Here is a 25,631-nt window from a genome sequence, read left to right as displayed (position 1 = left end):
TTGTTTTAAAAAATGAAAGTCATTGAATGACCTTTCAACCAAGAATTAGGCCTGAAGAATTCATAATAATAGCAAAGTATTACCAAAGAAAGCATAAACCAATGTAAACATAGTCTTCGAAGTTAATACAAATTAAGAAAGGAAGCAAAGTAAATTACAAGTACATTTTGCAGGTAAGAAGAATAACATATCATGGAAGAGCCCTTTGCAAGATCAAACCCTGTCCCCATAATAGTAACGCCAACCAAATTGACCGTATAATTAAACAGAGTGTAAGGTAATTTCATTTTCAACACAGATTCTTCAACACAAAACAGATAGAAGAAACCCAACAAAAAAAAAAATAACAGGTGATTTAATTATAGAATGCTAATTACAAATTAGAATAAGAGACAAGGCATATCATATATATATAGATTTGGTAACAGTTTCCTTGCATACATAGCCAACTGAAAACACTCGTCTGTTACTAACTTTACCAAATCAACATTTGAAACCACCGCATACAATAAACCAAAGTATGATGATCAAGATCAAGATTCCTCCCCCAACCATCAGCTTCATTTGTAAACTCTGAAGCCACATTTTTCGGCGAAGTTGCCTTCCTTGTCGATGAAAGTTATCAGCCTAAATTTAAACAGAAATCCGAATGTTAAACAAGAAAGGTATATGATTTATATTATCTTCAACTTCCTAGTTCCCATTCAAAGTTCTCAACTGATAGTTTAAATGATGCATACCTGAAATTGTAGGTTTTCTGTTTTGTCCACCAGAAGCTCGATCCGTTCACCACGATCCAAAACCTGCAAGAGAAGCAGGAAATTGATATCATATCTATTTAGAACAGCTGAGAAAGATAAGTTCCAGATTTCCAATCCCCAAATCTCCCTCGTCTTAGGTACGAACAACTTAGTGGCGGCGAGTGCGGCTAAATGGAAGAAAACTCCTCATTTTCAGTTTATTTGCAGAAGAAACTTCTAAGCATCTCTCTCTCCCTCTTTATTACAGGAAACAAAAGTAGTCATATATACTTAAACTGCACAAAAAAATATGGCATGGTTTTTTCTCCTTTTGCCAATCTCCCAAGCAAGATCTCAATTCAGTGACTTTAATCGGCATAGGTGGTCCAACAATTTCCTTTACTTGATCAAAAATAAAACATCGAGTAATGAAAAATCTTTTGTTCATCGGTTAAAAAATTGAAAAGATCAAGTTCTCATGTCAGCTATCAAATATTCATATTTTAATCATATTCTAAATGCCAAAGTGATGCTACATTGCCCAAAATCACCACAATCATTTCCAACGGCTGTATTGAGAAGCAAGGAAGGGCAGAAAAGGGGGCAATGTGAGATATTTGATCAATTCCAGTCCACTTTATCCATAACTGACCTATACCAAATTCTTCACATAATTATTCTTCAACTGGTCCAGATGAAAATCCGATCCTTTGAAAACAAGCAAGCAACACACTAGTGTCATATTTTTTTTATTTTTATTTTTTCATTTCCTTGCAACATAATCACTGAAATCTAAAATATTGCCTGTATTACTTCAAGGGAGCAAAACTATGTTCCATGCTCTTGGCTAATATGCTACTTGGCTGATGTACCTACCAGGATACCAAAATGCAACAGGGGTATGCCTAGATACATGTTTAATGAGATTCGATACATTTGCCAAGAGAGTGCAAAGTACTTTCAAGTTTATACATTATGCACAATAGTGATTATGCAAAAGAAACTCTCTCAAAACCTCAATAGAAAATCTTGAGCAGAAATTGCATGATTTCATAAAACAAGAAGCCTAACCTTTTCAATGTTATCCATCATAATTCCTTTCACCTCTGTTATTTGAGCCTTCAGCTTGGAAAGTTTACTCATTTCTTCTGGGTGGTTCATGCAGTACTGCATGTGCTCCTTAAGCCTTGGCCTATCATGAAAATTAGAGGTCGTTAGGTAAAATGTACGACACAGGCTCAAACATTGATAATAAACATAGGCATACCCAAATTCTCTGTCAAGAGTGTATGCAACACTGAATCGGTCTAGAAATAAATCATCATCATCCTCATCATCTGCAAGTGGGTGAGGGTTCTCATCCTTGATACTTGAACCATAACGCTGTTTAAAGTCATCTTTCACACGCTCAAGAAATACAAATGGCATATTCCTTCCAACTGATTCATCCGCAACAGCCAGAAAAACTGCAAATCAATCAAACATTTTCAGCAACATGTTCCAGTGAAGTCAAAACAAGTACATTGCCGAACTTAAGAAAACACAATACCAAATCCACTGTCAAGAAGAAAGTTGAATGTATGCCCATCACATGAGTATGTGCACTTGCTGCTATTAGAAGGCAATCTCTGTAAGCATTGAACAGCAATGGTACTAAAATTCCCTGAGAATGATGTGTGTTCTGCTAAAACAACAGTTCCTTTAGCAACAAAGCTATATATTAGGCCTTTCTGACTCATCTCTCACTGTTATCTGAGAAGAATCAAAGTAGTAGCACTCACAAACTGCAGCAGTAACCTACAAAAAAATTAAACGAACATAGTTAATTGAATTTCATTCTCAACCTAGAGGTAGGAAACATGAGAAAATTCCCAAAATTTTAGTTAATAACATGATACGTGGCTACCCTTTCCGTTAATCTATTCTCATTCAATTTGCAACTAAGCTCAGTTACCTATAACTGTTGCCTATTGGGGCTTCTCTTTTTGAAATCTCGTATGAACACTTATCATTTAAATTCCTAGATCTTGGGTGAAGGTTATTCAGCTAAGTTAATTCCTATTGTTTGTAAAGTTTGCATACTAGCAGTATATACAAACTGAGCCCAAATTAACAAAGGCCAATCAAAGAACCAGGAACTTGTATATTTTGTTTTCTATGGCAGTAAAGTTGAAATAAAAAACAATAACTAATCAATCAAATGAAGTACTACCCAATACACAATTGCATCAAATACACCAAACCGCATACGAAAAACCCCAATTATTCCGTCAGATAATCAATAACTCCAAATCACAAAGAAAACAATAATTGTACATTACGACGAACGAAGAGGAGATGAAACAAATGCTGATTACGAAAGAGTACGGGAAACAAATCAAACCCTAAACAGATTCTTCCAGAATTACTCACAAAAAACAAAATTAAATCCGACGATCCAATCAGAAAGTAAAAATCGAAGAACAAAGAGGAAATTGCGAACCTTAAACTGGAAATCTCTAGTCAACTTCACGTAAGATGGAAGCTAAAAGATCGATCAGTTTGAAGAATTCATGAAACTGGGGAAAGAAAAAGGGAGGGGTCATATATATAAAGGAAGCCGAACCTCGATCAGTTTAACCGTCCGTCTCCGTTTAGGAACAAGTCTCTGAAAATGTTATAATTTATAAAATACCAGCTTATATTTTTATATTCTACTCAAATTAATAAAATTTAATTTGTCGTTAATTTTTTTTTTTTAAAAAAAATGTTTCATAAGATTCTTAAATTTTTAACTTTATGTCAAGGTGAGTTTAGTTCAGTGATGTTGACGTGTATTTAGATTTAAGAGGTTAGAGATTGTGATAAATTCATAATTGATTTATTAAATTTAAATTTTATATCAAATAGAATACCTAATTTTTAATTTTGTGTCGGGTAGATTTTTAATTATAAAAAAATTCAAAGTTATAAGAACTACATTTATGAATTTAAAAATAAAAAATAGACACGAATCTTTAAGTTCATGAATTAAATTTGTAATTTAACTATTTAAGAAAATAATAATTTTTATATAATAAAATATAATTAATTTTTTAAATAATAAAAAGACAATTAGTTAACAACTTAAATTAATTTTTATATAATAAAATATAACTAATTTTTTAGATAATAAAAATATAATTAATTAACAACTTAAAATTAACATTTTAACTAAGTAAAACTGTTTCCTATTTTTTTACCCATTAAAAAAGGGGGAAATTAGACATTTTCATCACTCATTAAGTTGATACTGTAATAATGATTATGGTTCTACTTATAATTGATAATAGATATTCATTAGATGTCCATGTTTAGTGTTTATTGATTATGTGTTATACTCTCATTTCGCAAAATGTTGTTACATATTATTATTGTCCATGTAATCCACCTTCCACTTGCCAAATTGTCTAGGCATTTGGTGAGTTTTGGAATATACATACATTAAGGCATGCATTTAAGAAAATCATGGTATAAAAACCTCATATAAAATGCTTATGTGTTAAAATCATTCATAAAACTAACATTGGAAAAACATTTATTAATACTTGTCACTCACTATCTTAAGCTACTTATCCAAAAGGTTGTACACCTCTCCTATTTATGTTTACCCTGAAAAAGAAAGGTCTCTTAGTCAGTATACTTAGCTCCCTTTTGAGCTTAATGCATAACTTAACTTCACCACATACTAATAGTCATCGCATCATGACTAAGTTTGATGCATCGAACTATCTTCACCGCATCGGCTATCCTTAGCCATCTTACCTTATAACTTGGCTGATAATTAAAAATCCTTCCTCAAGGTGCTTTGGCAAGCATTGAAACGCCTTCTCGGTCTATGCGATGTACTCAAAGCGCCTTCGTTGTGGATTGACTATGTTGTATGCGTCAATGCATAACATCACTGGATCAGCTGCTTGCTTGTTCTTAATATGCAGCTACTTGCTTATTCATCCACAACATCATTTTCATATTCAATCTTACAAATTTCTTAATTTAATTCCAATATTCATAAAAAATAACTCCTTTTTAGGAAATTGCTAAAAAAAACATCTTATCTTTTACTTACCTTAGAATATGAGCATTATTTCTTCTGGAATCGATTAGAAATTCCTCAACCTTTTCTTTTTAGCTGGCCAAAAATTCTTCAACCTTCAAAATCTTCATATGGCAGCAACACTCCTAATTTAGACGTTAGAAAACATTTAATAAAACAGTTTCCTTCGTTACTAAGCCTATTTATGCTTAAGAGTGCATGAAGAGTTCGCTTAATTAAATGCCACCTGGCATGCTTATCCTTTCATTAACGTTTACAAGGCTACTATCTGGCTTACTTACTCGTTAATTAAGTTGAATTCTTAGCTTAAACTTTATCGTATGGCCTTGTGGCCACTCAAGCCTTCTCCCTTCAATGCATGCTCTTCTGTTGCATCACCTGTCAACTTAGCTCAACATTAATATACAAAGTTTGTTGCATAAATTTTTCATACCACTTTGTTGTACTTAGTCATAACGCCCCCTTTCTTGGACCTCTGCTTGCATAGTTCAACCAGACTAGACGCGTGGCACCTCATAATTTCTAAAGGAACCTCGAGGTCTATAGCTGAAGCGGGATCGTCCCAATTTTAGATTTTTCTCAAAATCAGAAATTTACAACACATAAAATATGCATATCAACAGAAAAATAATAACATGCTTCTTTAATAAAATAGAGAGGGGTTTGGATCATGCTTACTCTTAAAGAACCATTCTCCACGTAATTCTTTTTCTTCACGAACTAATGGCCATCAATGAGGACACCACCATAAATATTTCCTCTGTATTCTCTGTAAGGAAAGAGAATCCTCAAGAGTGTTAGACTCTGAGATCTTTTGGGAAGAGGAAAGAAAGATTAGAGAGAAAATGCAGTTTTTGGACAGGGAGATCTTGAAAAAACATGCACACCGAACCTCTCTATGAAGAAGAAGATGATAAAGAGGAATCTTCTTCAAATTACCCACTCACCACATAATTGATTGGGAGAGAATTAAAGGGAGGGAAGTTTTCCCACCCTTTAATTTTCAAAAAAAAAAAATTATTTAAATAATAATTATATATATATATAATAACTAACTTATTATGTAAAGACCCGACCCCCTAGGACTTAAGTTAGGTCGTTACTAAAATACATGCATGCATAGAACTTAAAACGACACTCTTTTATGATGAAATAAATGCTAAATAGATAAGGGGAGTTCAAAACTCCTTTATTAAATGCAAATATTAAAAACAATAATAGGGTATCCATAAATCATAAAGGTTAATAAATAAGTATGAAAAACAATTCTTAATAATAAGTTTCAAACATCAAAATTGAAAATTTAGCAAAAACATGAAGGAAATCTAAGTCTTATGAGCGGAAGCATAAAAACTGGTCCCAGTGGCTCGATCACGGATTTCACTTGTCATTCGCCAGCGCGTCTCTACTCTTACCTGAAACAACAACATGAGAAAGAATGAGTATAAAATACTCAGTAAGTAACCCTACTACTGGGGTCAGGCTGGGCATCTATGTTCTCTAGATACCCACCTCTGATGATACATATAAACTGCTCTAGTCCTCATGAGACACATATGCACATGAAACAAGGAGACTGAGTCTTATCCTACTGTAGTTAAGTATGTCCACAATCTCTGGTGAATCCCGAAGGAGACACAAACTGGTGAATCTCGAAGGAAACACAAACTGGTGAATCTCGAAGGAAACACAAATTGGTGAATCCCGAAGGAAACATAAACTGGTGAATCCCGAAAGAAACACAAAATCTAATAGGCATCTAACTAATCAGTAAGGACATTTGCACAGTCTCAACATCATAATCATCATTGTACGAATCTATGACATACATATAAACCTCAACATCATGGCTCTACAACATACACATATACCTCAACATCATGGTTCTACAACATACATGTATACCTCAACATCATGGTTCTACAACATACATATATACCTCAACATCATCAAATCAAATACAACTATATAGAAGTACACACCATCTCATACTAGCATTCAAGTGTCTATGTGCATAATTAAATAATTCAGATCTCATACCAGAACATACTTTGATCATATCATACTATCAGTCTATCATGCTAACATTCTGCCATAACATACATTTATCATGCTAACATACATCCAGTGTCTGGCCCGTGGGTAGTTCCAGTAGTAAGATTACTTGCCTTGATATTAGGTCGAACCAAAAAGCAATTGAATCTTTGTGTAATTCTTGAATCCTTAATCAAGCTTAAACATAAACCAAACTTTAAAATTAATAGTTAAGGCCAAATTCCAAACACCCAAATATTACAAAATATTTCCAGATAACCTTACCTAAGGTGTGGTCCAATTCGAATTCACCTTCCAAACCTCCAATTTTAAGCCCAAATAATTAGCAAACCAAACTCTTCTTCATTTTGAATGAAATTCTTGAATCAACCCCCTAATCATAATTTGAAATTAGGCTTACATGATCAAAGCTTGAATCAAATACATACTTCACTACCAATGTCTCAAATAAATTATCCATATGTAGCTTCGTCAAAAAAATTACTTCCAAATGACTTTACCAAAATTTCTCAACAACCAAAATTAATCCACAAGAGGGTCATCAAAGCATAAAACTTACCAAAACTCGCTAAAACAAACTCCAACTTCACTAAACAACACCTCAATACCTTCACAAACTTGAATCCAAAGTTGAAACACAATGGGTATCAACCAATTGATGCCAAAAGTAAATGAGTATTCAAGAATCAACCGAAAACAAACCCAAATGGCAGAAATCTTACACAAATCAATAGATCCAGTGACGGCAAAAGCGAACGACGCTTAAGTAGTGGTGGACGGAGGTCATGAATAATAAACTGACGCGGCGGCTTTAGGCGGCGTCGGACAGGCTCACGAGCGTGAGGAAGAAAAAGGGGGTGGGGTTTGACTTTTTATAAAAATAATAATAATAATAATAATAATAAAACAAAAAAAGAAATAAATATAATTACATTTAATTCATTTCCGTTTTATACTATTAAATTCCTTTCCGTTTCAAAAGAAAATTAATTCCTTCCATTAGTTTCCAATTTGTATAATTTCACGCCAAAATTCCAAAAATGTCCTCCAACTAATAACAATTACTGAAATTCCAAATAATAAAGTTACTAAAATTACATTATTACTAAAAAATGTACGAGGTGTTATATTCTTCCCTCCTCAAAGAACTTTCGTCCTCGAAAGTTCATTCTTGAAAAAAAACTCCGGGGGTGTTACATATTATATGCATATATGTGTTATATCATATATAACACATAACCTATAATTTTTATATTGTATTAAATACAATATAACCTATAGTTATTAATTCTCTCAATAATACATGGTATTTAATATAAATCAAATTCATATTAAATTTAATTATATGAATCTCATCCATATAATTAGTGTTTGAATCATATTCAAATATTTAATTGATCTCAAATAAATTTTATATTATAATGTATCAAATACATTATATTAATTATGTCATATATAATTAATTTAATATAATTATATCACATATAATTAATTCCCTAAATTAATTTGAACAATTCAAATTAATCCAAAATTGATTCTCAATAATCCCTGTTGAGCGACAGAGGGAACCTTATGGACCTATAGATTGAAGCTTCAATGGTATTTGAATAATTAATTAAACTCCTTTAATAGTCTGTCACTCCACTAAAGACCGACAACTGCACTCTTCGCACTACAAATATATTTATGTGTCCATTAGATATAACCTGTTAACAGTATGATGAACAATAAGTCATAATCCCTATAGTTACATCTAACTCCTTAAGTACCACTGATCCCTCTAATGAACAATAATTCATAGTCCAACTATGACTAAACCCCTCTCGGACCAAGAGAGGATGCAGCTTCACATCATTCAAGCCTCGAAATCAGCCCTTAAAGGAATAATTTATCTACTTAATTACGTCTTGTGTGGTTGTGTTCCCAGCTCTCCAATCAGATGAATTCCCAAGATGATCATAATCATATCATTTGTAGCACTTTACAACAATTGAATATCTAAAAAGCAGGTCATATTCATAATGTCACCAAGATAAGGTATCCAGCCTTATCCATCTACTACAGACCATTTAGGTTATCACTTTAAACATGATCCACCTCTATGTCTCTACATACATGTTTAAACTATAAAAGATAACCTTGGATGTTAGTTTATTGGTATTGTGGGTTAATGCTACTAAATGTCGAATAAAACATCTCATATTTTATTAAATAAGTAAAATTATTTGTACATTAAAATTACAAACTACAGAACCACGAGATTTAGGATATCAACCCCAACAATTTCAATGCATGGAATCCTCTCTAAATTTTTGAAGTGTTAACTTGCTTCTTCTTCACCCGAAAACTCAGCATTCCACACTTAACATATCTTCTTGCCCGTTTTTCCAATTTACCATTAATAGACTTCTCCAACTCTCTATGTGTCAACCATGTTTACAACCTGAACGCATATAGTCAGACCACTTAGAAAATTTTCCTTTTGTTACATTTCAGACGCATTATTCATTATACACACTTAACTTACTTTTTTCATGGATGTTAATACACATCTTTAACTCATAATTAAGAGCACTTAAACTTAATTAACTAGTAAAACAAGTCCAGGGGTTTACAGTATATGTTCCAATTGCTCCACCATAACGTACTAAGATGAGTCCTCAAATGAGGTTAGGAATATATATTGGATATGATTCCCCATCAATTATCAAATATCTTGAACCCCTGATAGGTGATGTATTTACCGCACGATTTTCTTATTGTCATTTTAATGAGACAGATTTTCCAACATTAGGGGGAGGAATTAAGACGTTGAAAAAAGAAATTACATGGAATACGTCGTTATTGTCTCATTTAGATCCTTATATAGTTCAATGTGAATTTGAAGTTCAGAAGATAATTCATTTGAAAAATATAGCAAATCTATATATTTATAGATGCAAATAAAGTAACTAAATCACATACACCAACTACAAATGTTCCATCGAAAATTGATATCTCAACACAGCAAGTTATCACTAATGAGTTTGGAACACACCAAAAGCGTGGTAAACCAGTGGGTTCCAAAAATAAAAATCTTTGAAAAAAATAATTAATAGTCAAGAAGATTTGGTTGCGGATGTAAATACTCATGAAAAAATTCATGATATGACTAATGAAGAAGGTGGAATACATAAATTTGATCATGAGATTTCAATCAACTGTATCATGACAGGAAAAAGATGGAATCGAACTCAAGTAGTTATTGACGACATTTTTGCATATAATGTTGCTCTTGATATTATATCTGAAAATGAGGATTCTTAACCATAATTTGTTGAAGAATATCGACATATAAAAGATTGGTTTCAGTGGAAAGAAGCAATTGAGACAGAATTAAGCTCACTTTCAAAAAGTCAAGTTTCTGGACCAGTAGTTCGAACACCAGAAGGTGTCAAACCTGTGGGATACAAATGGGTATTTGTGAGGAAAATAAATGAAAATAATATGGTCACAAGTAAAGCAAGACTAGTTGCACAAGGTTTTTCACAAAGATTTGGTATTGATTATGAGTAGACGTATTCTATGGTGGTGGATGCAATTATATTAAGATATTTAATTGGACTGACTGTGTATGAAAATTTGGGCAGGCATCTTATGGATGCAGTCATGACATATTTATATGGATCTCTTGATAATGATATTTATATGAGGATCCCAGAAGGATTTAAGGTACCAAAAACATATAAATCAAATTCCCAGGAATTTTATTCAATAAAGTTACAGAGATCGCTATATGGATTGAAGCAATCATGACGAATGTGGTACAATCGTCTGAGTGGATATTTGTTGAAAGAAGAATATCAAAATAATCCAATATGTCCAAGTATTTTTATAAATAAATCACTGTCAGGGTTTGTTATTATAACCGTATATGTTGATAACTTAAATATAATTGGGACTCTTAAAGAGCTTTCAAAGGCAATAGAATATCTTAAGAAAGAATTTGAGATGAAAAATCTTGGAAAAATAAAGTTGTTCCTGAGTTTGTAAATTGAACATTTAGTAGATGGGATATTTGTTCATCAACCAACTTATACAGGAAAAAATTTGAAAATTTTTTATATGGACAAAGCACATCCATTAAACATCCCAATGGAAGTTCGTTAACTAGATGTGAAGAAGGATATATTTTGACCTCGAGACGATAATGAAGAACTTCTTGGTCCTGAAGTACCATATCTTAGTACAATTTGTGCACTTATGTACCTTGCTAATAATACAAGTCCAGATATTGAATTCTCGGTAATTTTATTAGCAAAATATAGTTCTTCTCCAACAAAAAAATATTGGAATTGGAATTAAGCATATACTCTGTTATCTCCGAGGAACGATTGATATGGGTTTGTTTTATTCAAATAAATCAAATTTTGATCTAGTTGGTTATGTAGATTCTGAATATTTATTTAATCCACACAAAGCTAGATCTCAAACAGATTATCTATTCACATGTGGAAGAATTGATGTATAGTGACGGTGAGTAAAACATACCAAAACGACTACTTCCTCAAATCATGCTAAAATTCTTGCAATTCACGAGGCTAGTCGAGAATGTGTATGGCTAAGGTCAATAACTTAGCACATTTGTGAAACATGTGGTTTGTCTTCTAATAAAAATCTTCCAACAATATTATTCGAAAACACCACAACATGCATAAATCAAAGGAGGATATATTAAAGGAGATAGACAAAAGCATATTTCATCAAAGATAGAAAAAAAAAACATATTTCACCAAAGGCTTTTCTACAAGAAGCTTTGGTGATATCACCGTACAACAAATTTGTTCAAAAGATAACCTAGCAAACTTATTTACAAAGGCATTACCTACCGCAATCTTTGAAGAACTAGTGCACAACATTGTAATGCGGCGACTTAGAGATTTCAAGTGATGTTTCCATGAGAGGGAGTAAATATACTTTATAAGAGTATGAAATATGTACTTTTTTCACTTCGTTAGGATTTTTTTCCCATTAGGTTTTTTCTAGGCATATTTAATATATATAATGGGCATCTAAAGGGAAGTATTACATATGTTATGATAATATATGCTCATTAGATGCTCATGCTTAATGTCCTTTGACCATGTGTCATGCTTTCATTTCCCAAAGTGTTGTCCATGTGTCATGCCTTCATTTCCCAAAATGTTGTCCATGTGTCTCAACATTACACATTATTAGTGTTCATGTAATCCACCTCCTACTTGCCAAATTGCCTATAAAAGAGTGACATTTGGTAGATTGAAGAACACACATTGGGCAAATTCCATGAAAGTTTGAGAAAGTGGAGAACTAAGAGAAATTTCTTATTTTATATTTTGCTATTTTATTTTATTTATTTATATATTATGTCTAATTTATTTTAATATTTTTTTATTTTTTATTATATTATATTTTATTTATTTTAATATTTATATTTATTGATATCTGTGTTCCCTTTGTGCTCCTCGAGTTCACAACACACTTTTGTTTATTCCCCTATTATATACTTGAGAAAAAGAAACTTGTTTCAATTAAATTCCTTCTGCTTTAATTTATTTTTCTTGTGTATATTCATTTTATTATAAAAGAAAAAAAAATCAAATTACAAGTTTCTTTTTGGTTTGATCTAAAAAAAAATCTAAGAATTAGGTTTGAAATGGGTTAAGCATCCTAATCTCAACTTCTTATACTCTTTTCTATGGGTTTGAATAATTGGTTAATTTTTTTTTAATTTAATGTAGAAAGTCTGTCGGCCAACTTCCGGACACTACCTCCAATGATCGCCTTCATCCAAGTCCGACCGTCATCTCCGATGATTGCCGCCATCCAACCTCTAGCCGTCACTTCTGATGAAGCAAACTTATGGCCATCAATTCTAGCAATCTTCGCAAACCAACTTCCAAGCTCCACCAACTAACCTTGAAAAACATTAATAAAATCACTTTTAGTACATAACAAACCAAATAAACTTACATATAACAATACTTTTCAGAAAAAGTGGCCAAACACATTTGTGTTCTTATTTTAAGGAGTTTTTTTAATCAAGAGTGTTTTTAAAAAAATGAATTTTTGGAAACCTTTTTTTCCTAAGTCATTCCAACACATCGCTCGTTTAATTATAATAATATTTTTTTACAATACACTTTCTCTTTTTTCTTATTCTTTTTTCTTTTTAGATTTTTTTTAATTATTATTATTAGATTATATTTTTTAATTATCTCTTCCCTTCTTTGTTTAAAATTAATATTTCTTTCATTTTATGAGATTTTGTTTATTTGCTTCTCTTTTCCTAATTGAAAATCGATCACCTATTTATTGTGATCTTAGATATAAGTCAAATATATTAGTAATATAATGAAAAATGTAAATATATATCGCATATATCATGATTTGTTTTTTGGTATTTATTTACAAATATATAAGAAAATGTAAATATACATCGAATAAATTCTTCTAAGACGCATATTGTATAAATCGTATTGTTCGTGCACTTATCAATAATATACACTGATTTAATTTTAGAAAATTCAAATATAGAATACTATATATATCAAATAAACTTTTCTTTTGGTATTATTATTATAAAAATTAAATAGTAAGGAGAGTTGAAAAAATAAATTGAGCTAGATTTTTGTGTAAAATAATAATGCAATTGTGTAATTAGGTATATTTATTTAGGCTATATGTGTAGAATGTTCAAATTTAATTTAATACATTTTCATTTTTTCCATTAGCCAATTTAACTAGCTTGAAGACTTAGAATCATTTTTTAAACTAAAAGGACCACAATGTTGGAAACAATTTAGCGGTCAAAACAAAATTAGAGTTCAAACTTTATGATTTTGTTATTCTTCAAATGTAATTTGATTAAAAAATATATACATAATTTTTCAATAATTGAATCTAGGATTAAAATACTAGTTTATTTCAACTTGAAGTTAGCATATTATGGTAAAAAGTCCGATCTTTTTCAAATTAGTTAAAGTGACAAAAGTCTATGAAATTTTATTTCAAAACATAGTAAAATCAAAATATCAAATTTTAAAACAATAAATTAAATAAATGTATAATGTTAGTCAAATCAAAATTTTATTTTTTTAAGAAAAATAGATATTCTTCTAAATTTTTTAGTTTACTTTAAATTTAACTAGGTTAAAATAATTAAAATGAAAAATTTAAACTAATCTAAAATCTAACCATTGATTAAATAATATATATATATATATATATATATATATATTCCATAAAACTCAAGATTTAAAAATGTGCACTTCATTACACTTTGAACCCAGGCTTTTTAAACCCATACTTCTAAAATCTGCACTCCAAACATGTTTTTCTTAAACTCATGCTATCTAAACTTCCACTTAACTGCAGGCGTAACATTCTCAGGTTTAAGATTTCAAACCTGCACACCAAACATCTAAGAGTGTGTTTTAAATACATTCTCAAGTGTTTAATTTAAAAAATAAGTCATTTTAGGGAAAAAAAAAATGAAGTTTGAATAAAAATGAATTTTTTGAAAAATATTTTTTTCTTAAGTCAGTCCAAACAGGTCCTAAAAGTATTTAATATGTTTTTAAAATTTTACTTTTGTGCTTAATAAATTCTCAAATTTTAAAAAATTTTAAGTGGTCCTTAAACTTTCAATTTTATTTTCAATAGGTCACTAAATTTTCAATTGTATATCTAATAGTTTTTTACTTATTCAACATTTTTAAAAATTTATAGTCCTACTAAGTTTTAGGATTCCATTAAACATAAAATTCAATTATCCTACTAATTATAGATAATTCTTTTTAGTTTAATAATTGTAGAAGTGGGAGAAGAAACGACTTTTGTGGTGATAACTTGATTAATCATCTTATAAGTAATAATCTTAATAATCTTTTGTGATAGTACCTTTAAACATAACCTAACTAGTCTAGGTATAAATCTTCAATTTAAATAACTATTGGACCTAGATAATTATTTGATGTTAGTTTATTATTAATTTAAACTCATTTGGATGAGATTCAATCTATTACGATCTTGGATATATATACATATATATACACACGTGTGTGTATATATATATGGTCAATAATAACACAACTTAGTCATTAAGACATCTTTTATTTCCTCTAACATATCAATGAAGATTCAAATCCTAATCAACATCGATGTGTGAAATGAAATTTTAGTCTAAGTAATTATTAATTTATAGCTCGTTTGAATCAAGTTCATTTTATTATGTGAACACAAACATAAAGCTAATAGTTGCAAATCATTACTTCATTTGCAACTTGATATTCTAAAAATGTATTTCTATTAGTTAAAATTTTTAAGTAACTATCAATTTAAATGTTTTCTTTTAAAAAAATGTCAATTTAGATGTATTTTTATATCAATTTAAATATGATTTTGTTCCTAAAATTTTAGTTTATTTTATTAACATAACTGAACTTTGAAAACGAGCCTATTAACATACATACTAAAAACATTTACTATCGACCTCAAAATCAGATATTCTAAATTTCAATTATACCCCTAAACTTTGAAAGTTTCCATTTTTACCCTAAACTTTGAAAATCTGTTCCAAAAAACATCATTAAATTTTGATCCAAAAAGAAACTCCATTTAATAGTTGGTCATTTTTACATACCAAACCAATCTTTTACAACAATCCACTTGTGGATAATTTTTTTTTAGTTTATTTCGAAAAAATAAAAATAGAAAAATGGGAAGCGTAATATTTCCAACTTTACAAAAATAGTGAAGACATGAAATATTAGGACAAAAATGCTAATCCATTTTTAAAAATCAGAATAAATTGTGAATCATGTTCCAACACAACATTCACAAACCATACCTCTATGAATCCACAAAGGAAATATATAGATTTTTCTCTTTTTGATATCTAAGAGTGTTCGAGTCAGCTTCCACATACCTTGACTAATCACAATTGAAACGAAAATCATGAAGATAAAAAGGTAGGACGCAATGTAATATACAAATGAAATTAAAAGGGGGAAAAACCTTCAAATTTTAATGTTCAAACACATTGATAGAAAAAGATGCAGCTAAAATGGTAGATAGATAAATAGCATATAGCAATATGATAATTAGAACTGGGAAGTATTACAGAGCAGCAAACTACAGAGAAGCTGCAAGGCTTGAATGATAAGTTTCCAAATAACTATTGGGTTCTTCAGTTCCCCCCCCCCCCCCCCCCCCCCCCCCCCCTCCCCCCCTTTTTTCCTTTCTTGTTGAATGGCATTGAAAAGACAGTGATTCAAAAGAAGCATCTTGGATGAATGGAACACAAGACATATCATTCAGGCATCCTATATTTTGTTTTAGTTCAGTACCCAAACTTAAGCTTTGCAGATTTTAGCAAAGGCCGTTTGGAAGAATCAATGGTTGTTAGGCTTTAGCCCCGACCACGCAAGGAGCTGTGCCCCGGGTAGTTTTAACATAGGAGACATACTCACCATAGTGCATGGTGAATAGGGTGCTCTGGTACCGGGTCAATCGAATACGTTTACGCAGTGACTCGGTGATTGCACCATTATATCCTGCCTTCCGCATCAATGAGTCAATCGCCTCGATTTTTGTCCAACCTGAAAAAATCAAGATCCAGCCGAACCCGAAACCCCAGTCAGCTGGAGGAACTATAAAGCTAAACAGACATTTGGCAACGTTTTAGGCAAAAAAAAACTGGATTTCAAAAGGTATTTTGTTCTTTTGAGTTGCATAAATCAGGCCACCCTGTCAAAGTCTAATACAAGACCACGAGATATCTCACTCTGCTCGAGGACTTGTCAACCTCGCAGAAGGAAGATACAGGGCAACAACAAAAAATTCGAGTAAACATGGGAAGATGTACCGAGTATAGGATACTTAGAATAAGAGAAAATGCAAACATGTACAGTAAAAACTATTATTTCACAATTCACATCCTCGAGTCAAGAAAGTGATTGTAGGAATTGCATGTGTAGCTAAATTGACTGTTAAAAAAAATTATGCTGACTTCATATGCAGACAAATTATATGAATGATAGACTTAGAAGTCTTGGAGGGGCCAAATAAATTTTTGGTTTAAATCACATTTGGATCCTTGTTCCATTTGGTTTTTAAACATCCAAAATGTATAGTCTAGTCATTAACTTCAGAAAGTTGATCATTTTTAGAGTCATTTTGATCCATGACTCTCAAAGACAGTCTTCGTTGCATAACCAATTGATTTTTTGTTTTTGAAAATTTTTAGTTTATACACTCGCAAATTTTTTACCACGGATTTCATCTTTTAGAAAGATTAGAATTCAGAGCCAAATTTCAAAAACAGAATCAAATTTTTAAATACTTTGTTTCAATTTTCAAAACTTGGCTTTGATATCTATATAACTTGCATTTAATTATTTTGCAAAAGGCAGGATGGATATAATGATGCAATCACCAAATCACTCCATAAGTGTATCCGATTGACCCAGCAGGCAGCTTTACCGTAATCAAGTAGAAGTGATGTTTATAAGTTGAAGTTGTGTTTACAAGTTTTGCTGAAGTTGTGTTTATAAGAAGTATTATTTTGCAACATAAAATTTGCCTACTTAATACCTATTTCAGTCAACCTATATGTGGCATGTTAATGCACATAAGAAGCCTATTTATCTATCTAATAACTAATTAATGGTCAAATAACTGTGAGAACCAACATAGTTACTTATTGTAAAGTTTACAGACTAGAATAGAAATTTAAAAATTCATCCACCAAAATAGATTAAAGCTTAAAATTTTAGACACTAAAAAAATAGATTTTTTTATGTTCAAGAATCAAATTAGATTGATCTTAAAAATTTATGGACTAAAAGTAAGTTTTCTCAACTTAATTAGTTATTATAAAATGAATAGAAAAAATCGAGGAATAAAAGTTAAAAGAAGAGTTAGTGTAGGAATGAAGTAAAACAAAATATATGATATATATTTGGTACGGAATCTAAATTTTACTACTAACAGTGAAAAAAATTGCAAAATTAATTAAAATGGTGTGTGTGTGTGTGTGTGTGTGGAGTGAGGGGTAGTCCACCCCATAGTTATAGTGACAACTACTTTGTATTCAAAGCAAATCACTGGATTTCAAAATAAAAGGAAAGGAGGACTAATATTTATCCACAAAAAAGCACGGTAAACATACCTTCATGGGCAGCGACCTCGGGCAGATACGTAGCACTTCGTCTAGCATTATAGTCGGGATCATTAAATTCAATAATAATACCATGCTTACCTACCTGCAATAAGACATGAAGACCCCTGATTACGATAAAGCTACCTACCAGACTGACTATTCTGTGAGAGTTTGGGACTGGCCAAAAGCATGACGGGCAACCAGGACAGGACCAGCTCGACACTTTTGGAAAAACTAGCCAGAATCATGAAACGTACTCAACCAATCCTTGCAAGCCACAACAGCAGTGCACTTTTCGAATTTCTAACAATCAAGCCTAGTGAGTCCTTATATATATGCAAGGGTATATTTATTCAGACGGTACTTAAGTATGAACTAAACGTGCATCTTGAATCCTACTATCATTAACTTCTTGGCAAGGCTAGTTGAGTAAACCACTTGCAAGTTATGCCTATAAGCCTGTGATAGTATATAGCAAGAAAGTTCCTATTATACAAAAATCTTGGATGTATTTAGTAGCTAACAAGCACTAAATGAAATGATATTTGTAGTAGCCAATCTGCTCAAAATTTTTCATTTTCCTGATAAGTACATGTTCAGGGAGCATTTCCTGGTCCACACCTTGGAATTTGAGACTGGATATCTTAGTAAATTGAAGAATAACATATTTTGGTTCAGGCATTTGCTCATATAATCTTACTAAAGAAGGAGCCATTTTCATTGTTACCGTGCCCGCTGTTAAAATTAAGTCTGCCTGTCTAGGACTAGATCTTGGTACCAGTCCATAACGATCAAAGTCGAATCGTGAACCTATTAATGAAGCGAATTCAATGCATATGATGTGTAAGTGTGAATAGAGGCCAAGAAAGAACGACAAAATCCGAGGGTTCTACAAATACAATGAGAGAAATGGTTAAATTAAACTAGTTACTGTCCAAGAACAAATTGACTTACATGCCTTTAGGCTTTAGGTAACCAGTTTTCTGATGAAAGGTATTCCTTAGAATATATTGATATTCAGAGGAAGAAACAGCTAAGGCAATACAAAACTACTCAGCCTATTGGAGAACGCTGATAATCTCTCCTTCCTTTGCTCTTCCACAACTATCTACGAAAGACAAAGCAATGAAAAATCCCCAGCCTTCCGTAAGGTACTGCCCTTACTTTGTATTGATATATTGAGAAAGAGCAAGCCCTAAGGCAATACAAACTCTCTCAGCCAATTCGAGAGGGTTGGTAATCTCTCCTCTCTCTCAAGAACTTGCTAATACACAGAACCTGAAAATGAAAAACTACTGCTCTCCCACAAAGTACCTCTCTCTGCCTAACAAACAGCATAACAAACACCCGACACCAACATTCTCCCCACTGGTCCCCACAAGACGCTCCCCAACCTTTCAAACATAGCTAAGCACGTAACTAACCAGTCCTCCACTATGACCTTCTTACCCTTCCTCTATATTGATGTATAATCGGAGGCTTAACACCTTCCTAATATGTATATATGCTACCTTCTAACCCAAGATTACCTTACAGTGGTCTTACCGGCCCCCAGCGCTTTCTAACTAACTTCCATAAGAGTTAATCCCCTTTTTGCCCCTTCTTGTGTAGGTGATCGTAATAGGTGGCCTAACATCTGACTTCCTTTAAAGAAGATAGTTCATGAATATTACTCTAACAATATAGCTCATGCCTGGCAGACATATTTTAATCATTAATAATGCACAAAATTGTTTCAGATAATTTTTTTATTATTATTTGAGAAATGTTTTAGATGGTTTAATGAAAGAAAAAAGGTACTTAGATTCTGTGAAAGAGCAGAAAACCAAAACCAACTACTATACTTGCTGAACACAAACACAAACCTTGGATTATTATCGGGGGGGGGGGAGGGGGGGACGGGGACAGAGACATACCTCCCAATCCAGATAATTCGTAGCTATTTCATAATCAACTAGAATGGAAACTGTGCATTCCAAATATGGTAATTCTTTAGGCTGTATTGGGGGGAACCTCCGGTCCCTCAATGCACTGCAACATATTCAAGAAAAAAGTAATCACAAACTAACTCTTTAGATGCCCAATGAAGTCGGCCAGGTTGAACAGATAGAAAAATGAAATTTGCATTTAGTCATGACAATGAAAAAGAGAGAGCATGTGAAACCAAGAGTTGAGATAGAGCAAGAGAAACATGGTTATTTCCTTATATGTATATATGCTAGTGCCACCTTCTAACCCCCCCACCACACACACAAAAAAAAAAGGACTCCATGCATGAATGTGAATAATTTACATAGAAATCAGGTAGACCGCTTAAGAATGGATTTTTCATTCTCTCTCGAATTTCATTCAAGAAATCAGCCTCCTCCCCGCCGCTCCATTCCCTGAACTTTATTTATCAAATCAGTTTTAAATCAACCAAACTTCCAACAATATGGATCACTTATGTCAAGTGTATGCACTTCCCATTCACCCATTGATTTTTCTCCCATATAATTTGATTTAAGAAAGCCAAGGAAAGGGCAACGGAAAAAGGTTGCTCCATCACACATCATACTTTAAGTGACACCTTTGTTTTGATCACTGACAAAAACATCCAACAGCATTTGTAATAATTCAGGAACTCCATGATATGCTTGAAAGTACAGCATCGTGATAAAGGACTCGTAATAGCAATTGTGTTAAAGACACACACGACACACATACTAAATTTAAAATGCCATAGGATTCTTCTTATACATGTAAGACCTCCAAAGTGGAGGGGGAAAAAACAAATCAAACTATTCATCTATGATGTTGTAATTGAAATCTTTCTTTATAAAGAAAATTAATACCTTCAATAGATGACTGCCAAAAAATTAAACCCATGGGTTTTAAAAAGTATCAGAGTTTACTACTTGTCCATCTAACCACTAGCCAAACTCTAGTAGCGAAGCAACGCAAGCCAAGGGATTGTGGAAAAGTTTTCCGATAGTAAAATAGAATATGGAAAAAAATTGTGGAAGGCTTTGGTCACTAGAGTAAAAAAGGACAATAGAATCCACAATTACTCTTCTTTTGGCCTGCATGAAAAATCTTACAGTTTTAACTCCCAATCCAACTCAAAAGAATTGAAAAATCTCATTCATTTTTAATTCATGTTACACTACCAGAGCAAAGGCAAGCAGAACCAGATTTTTATCCTATGTGCAAAGACAACCATGATTAATAATAAGCAGTGAGGTACAAATTCCTGGAGTTGGGCCAGACTATGGCTGCGAACCATGCACCACCATCCTTATACAAACGAAGTAGGACACCATTAGCATACGTTTGGATCATTACATTACTTTCAAATGAAAATTTCTATCTATGCATTTAGAGATGACTAGCAGAAATGGACAGCAAATTCAATAAATAAACACCATCATCAAAGATTCACAAATTCTGTTAAATACTTTGTCCCAAATATTCGGGTCAACCAACTGATTTGGGAAGTTTTTAGGTAAAGCAGTGGATGAAAGGTAGAAGTAGGCATTAAGCAACAATACCTATTTAAAGCATAATCCTTGAAGCCATTTATCAAGCAGCGAGCTTCTAGAGTTCCTATGCACCCTCGCAAACGAGGTTCACCACCATTGATCACTTTTTTCCATGTAACAAACAAGGGGCTGGCAGAAAAAAAAAATATATTCACGTGAAATAAAAACAGGTGCAATCAATAGTAAGAACATACTAGGTATGAAGTACAAAAGTATATCTAACCCAATCTGAGCATGGCTTAGTAGATAGAGACGCTAATTGCCATCTCAAAAGTCGATAGTTGATCCCCACCCCCCGATTGTTGAACTCAAAAAAAGGAAAAAAGAAACTTGTATGCTAACCACATGATAGAACACAGAAAATGTGTAGAACAACAGACTGATAGCTGAATATGTCTCAGAAAACACACAAAATTGGTCGTGGCTTTCTATGAAGACCAGTGACAACTTTGTTTTCCTTTTTGTATAATAATCTGAGATATGACCACATAACAATAAATGTAAAATAAATATAATCTCAGTAAGGGTCAAACCAACAAGTATTAAAAACAGTTTTATATAAAGTTATGAATACAGGAAAACACATAATCATAAGCTAAAAACAAAAAGAAGACGGCCTCAAGACAAGCAATGTTTAGTTTAGCAGAAATACATTTCATCATACAGATTAACCAACCATTATAGCTCATATGCTGAATCAAAACAGCCTGTTTGTATATATAGGACTTGATGTCATTGCCTCAACTCTTGAACGAGAACATATGCCTACAGTAAATATAATCCACTAACATCACTGTAGATGATATCTAATCTTTCTAGGAGAAAATTGGAAACAAAAATGTCAACAGCACTGAGGAAGATCCTTGGCAATATACAAATGGTACTAAAATTAACATACAATAACTTATTAGTTATTACCATGAGGAAGAAGCCTATACTTATATTCTTGTTTCTTCCATTCAGACTTCGCAAATATATAGAAAAATAATAAAAAGAATATAAACCACAGGAACAGGCTTCTTGGGCAGATCTAGTTTTTAAAAAACATCAAATTAGATGCTCATTCAATTTATTAAGCTTTCCCCTATGATGCACACTAAAAGTTGCTCTTTCCAGGGTATGTAGCAGGAAGTGCCTAGCTACAAGTAGCTGAATCGGGTTTCCTGGCAGCCACACAGAAAACGGTTACTCCCCTTACCATTTATCACCACTCACCACAACCCTATCTTTTAACCATTATCTAGCACATATATTCTTTTAGTTTTAGATCAAAAAAAAAAAAAAAAAAAAAAAAAAAAAAAACCATACTTTATAAAGAAAATGAAAAGGAGCCAAAACAGAAAGCATTCACCAATAACAAAAACAAAAATCGAATTCAATTGAACAAATATTATTTATAATATACTTAAAATGCTCCCTTTCTCTGTGTTCCTATAATGAAACATTTGAACTAAGCTATTTAAAGCAGGAAAAGAACGACAAAGTGGACAATTCGCTAAAATTTGAAGTACTCGGTAACAATTAAAATTAAACCCAGAAATCAAAACCCAATAACGATCATAATCGAAACCGACCCACCGACGTTAAAATCAGTAAAACCACAAACATGATCACACGCTAAAACCTAAACATGCAAGCAAACAAATCCCACAACATGATCGTACATGAAGAAAAAAAAAACAAAAGGGGGGTGAAAGAAATTACTGTTGACCGCCGTCGAAAGCGGGGGGAGGGGCTTCTTCGCCGTTGTAGTGAGCGAGAAGGGTATCGAAACAGTACACCACCATCTCTCTGTTGGCGGACACCATAGTTGCTGTAATCAGTAAGCAGTGAAGTGAAGAAGGTGGTAAGGAAATTATAATGAAATGGAGGAAAGAAAGAGAGAAGAATTTGGTGGGTGTAATAATTGAGGGACCGGAAGAAAAGGAAGAAGAATGAAGAAGAAGGAGAAGAAGAAGAAGAAGAGAAGGAAGAAGAGGAGCGTTTTTTCTCTCTCCTCTTTTCTTTTCCCTCTCTCTCTAGAGCTCACTTTTGCGCCTTTATTCTGATGCCAATAACAAATTTTTATGAATATAAATTCATTCATTTCATGTAGGACCCATTTCCCAGTACTTTTATTCTGCTTGCTTCTTTTGTTGGGATTCTTCTCATTATTCCCAAAAAAAAATTATTGTTTTGCTTTAAATATATAAATTTTAAAATTCTAACTATGGTCCATAATATTTTTTTAATTCGTTTTTAATGAATTAAGATTAAATTTAAACCTTAAAAAATATTTAATTGATCTCTAATTAATTTTTAAACATTAATTGATCTATTATTTATAATTTGAAGTTTTTAATGAATATATATTAAGGTTTAAAGACTATATTTGATATGGAGAGGTATCAAATTATTGCTTATATTTTACTTAATAATTTTAATGTAATTTAAGTATTTCTCGAATTTATCTTTTTTATGATATTTTGAGTTGGGATATTTTTGTAATTTTATTATAAACTATGATGTGGTGTTTTGTTTTTCTTTCTAATGCCATTAAAATCTTGACTTTATGTTGTTTTGAGAAGCTTTTACAATGAATTGAATCTTGACCTTTTAAGTTTATTTTTTCAAGATTAGTCATGAAAGCTTATTGAATTTGCAATTATGTATGTGAACCGCATGCTAAGAACATTCAAATGGGATTGATCATCTTATCTTGTAGAATGTTTGAATCTTGAGTCAATGAACTTGTTCTTTGTCTCAAGAGCTTTGATCTTAAGGCAATTCGTGTCTAACTCAATCCTTGAGGGTTGAGATTGTGTTGATTTGGGGGTTTTAGTGATTGAAAATTAGGATTTCTCATTTTCAAAGGGTTATTGATTCAAATTGTTAGGGTTTCCATATCAATACCTGTAATTTAAAATGTTAAAGGATTAGACATAAACTCAATGTTGAAAGGCAAGACCAATGATTTAAAATTTTCAAACCATTTTCAGGTTTTAATAACTATTTTCATTGACAACTCTCGAGGGTTTCACCAAATTTTTGGATATATGATATTAATTTCTATTGTGAGGTAGAAGGAAGTGGGATCCCATAAATTTTTTCTATAGAGAAAAATCTCAAAAATACCAAAAGAAGATAGGGAAAAAATTCTCTCTGTGTTTTTTGTGTTTTTTTTTCTTTGTGATGTTGAGATAACTACCTGGAGAGAGAAGAGGAAATTTTTTTAAAGTTCTCTCTCACTCCCATATAACTCCCCAAGTTAGGGGGTTTGTTATAATATATATATAACCTTAAATGTGCATTTGGGGAGTTTAAATCCCAAGTTGGGGAGTTATATATATATATATATATATATCAAATAATTAAATATCTCATATTTAATTAAATGTGCATTTGAATCATATTTTAATACATCTCTCTCATAACTTATAGTTTTAATTCAATTAACTTAATTAAATTTAATTTAATAATTAATTAATCATTAAATTAAATATCACGTATTTAATTTAACCTTAAAATTGAATACATTCAATTATTTTCTCCCATATTACCTATAGTTTTAATATGCATTTAGTATGCATTAATTCGAACCTATAGTTTTAATATGAATTCTATTCATATTAAATTTAATATTTGAAATTTAATATTTGAACTTCTTCAAATATTTAATTTTGAATCAAATGCAAAATAAATGTATATTATAAAATTTAATTAAAATATAAACTTTATATTATTATTATGTATCACCATACATTATATTATTTCCCTTAGTAAATTTGAACATTTCAAATTACTTTAATTACCTCGATACGTTTGTGAGCTACCAGTGGGACCTAACGAACCTACAAATCAGAACCTCCAACGATATGAGATTAATGGACTAAACTCATTAACCAAGTTAATCAATATTCGTTAACCGTAGGTACACTCCACTATGACCCACAGTTGCACTATTATCACTGCAGATATATTTTTGTGTTCACTGATATTGACGATTAACAGCAAGTTAGTCCTTCATGAGTGTTTGTAACACCAGCTGGACCAAATTACCGTTTTTACCCCTGAGTTAC

General features: G+C 31.8%; 2 protein-coding genes across 3 annotated transcripts; both read right to left on the bottom strand.

Annotated features, from left to right (window-relative positions):
* Nucleotides 1-380: 380 nt before the first annotated feature.
* On the bottom strand, nucleotides 381-3,415 carry VAMP727 (vesicle-associated membrane protein 727). Of its 2 annotated transcripts, XM_039028109.2 has the most exons (6): nucleotides 3,223-3,415; nucleotides 2,290-2,537; nucleotides 2,008-2,206; nucleotides 1,812-1,932; nucleotides 741-803; nucleotides 381-627 (listed from the first exon to the last, which is right to left on the bottom strand). In XM_039028109.2, exons 2-6 carry the CDS (start codon nucleotides 2,477-2,479, stop codon nucleotides 484-486), a joined length of 717 nt encoding a protein of 238 aa, XP_038884037.1. In that variant the 5' UTR covers nucleotides 2,480-2,537; nucleotides 3,223-3,415; the 3' UTR covers nucleotides 381-483. The 2 variants fall into 2 exon arrangements, with proteins under 2 accessions (XP_038884037.1, XP_090169109.1); XM_090312983.1 differs by having other exon boundaries at nucleotides 1,812-2,206; nucleotides 3,223-3,400.
* A 12,530-nt stretch (nucleotides 3,416-15,945) lies between these two features.
* Nucleotides 15,946-23,632, bottom strand: LOC120075526 (AMMECR1 family). The gene is given in 6 exon segments (XM_039029005.2): nucleotides 15,946-16,310; nucleotides 16,312-16,490; nucleotides 18,062-18,155; nucleotides 19,969-20,083; nucleotides 21,583-21,702; nucleotides 23,278-23,632. Coding segments are annotated over 6 exon segments (639 nt in total). The 5' UTR covers nucleotides 23,382-23,632; the 3' UTR covers nucleotides 15,946-16,283.
* Between the last annotated feature and the right edge of the window lie 1,999 nt (nucleotides 23,633-25,631).

This window comes from Benincasa hispida, chromosome 4, assembly GCF_027475165.1.
Source record: "Benincasa hispida cultivar pf3 chromosome 4, pf3_genome.v1.1, whole genome shotgun sequence".
Taxonomy (NCBI): domain Eukaryota; kingdom Viridiplantae; phylum Streptophyta; class Magnoliopsida; order Cucurbitales; family Cucurbitaceae; genus Benincasa; species Benincasa hispida.
The sequence above is the reverse complement of the archived record's forward strand: the minus strand, read 5'-3'. Positions and strand labels throughout refer to the sequence as shown.

Excerpts from the sequence above, each read along its gene's own strand:
- VAMP727 (XM_090312983.1), bottom strand. The coding sequence starts at position 2,479 with ATGAGTCAGAAAGGCCTAATATATAGCTTTGTTGCTAAAGGAACTGTT. Across the intron at positions 2,207-2,289 it reads TCTTCTTGACAGTGGATTTG|TTTTTCTGGCTGTTGCGGAT; the intron begins GTATTGTGTTTT and ends ATTGATTTGCAG. Across the intron at positions 628-740 it reads CAGAAAACCTACAATTTCAG|GCTGATAACTTTCATCGACA; the intron begins GTATGCATCATT and ends GTTTAAATTTAG.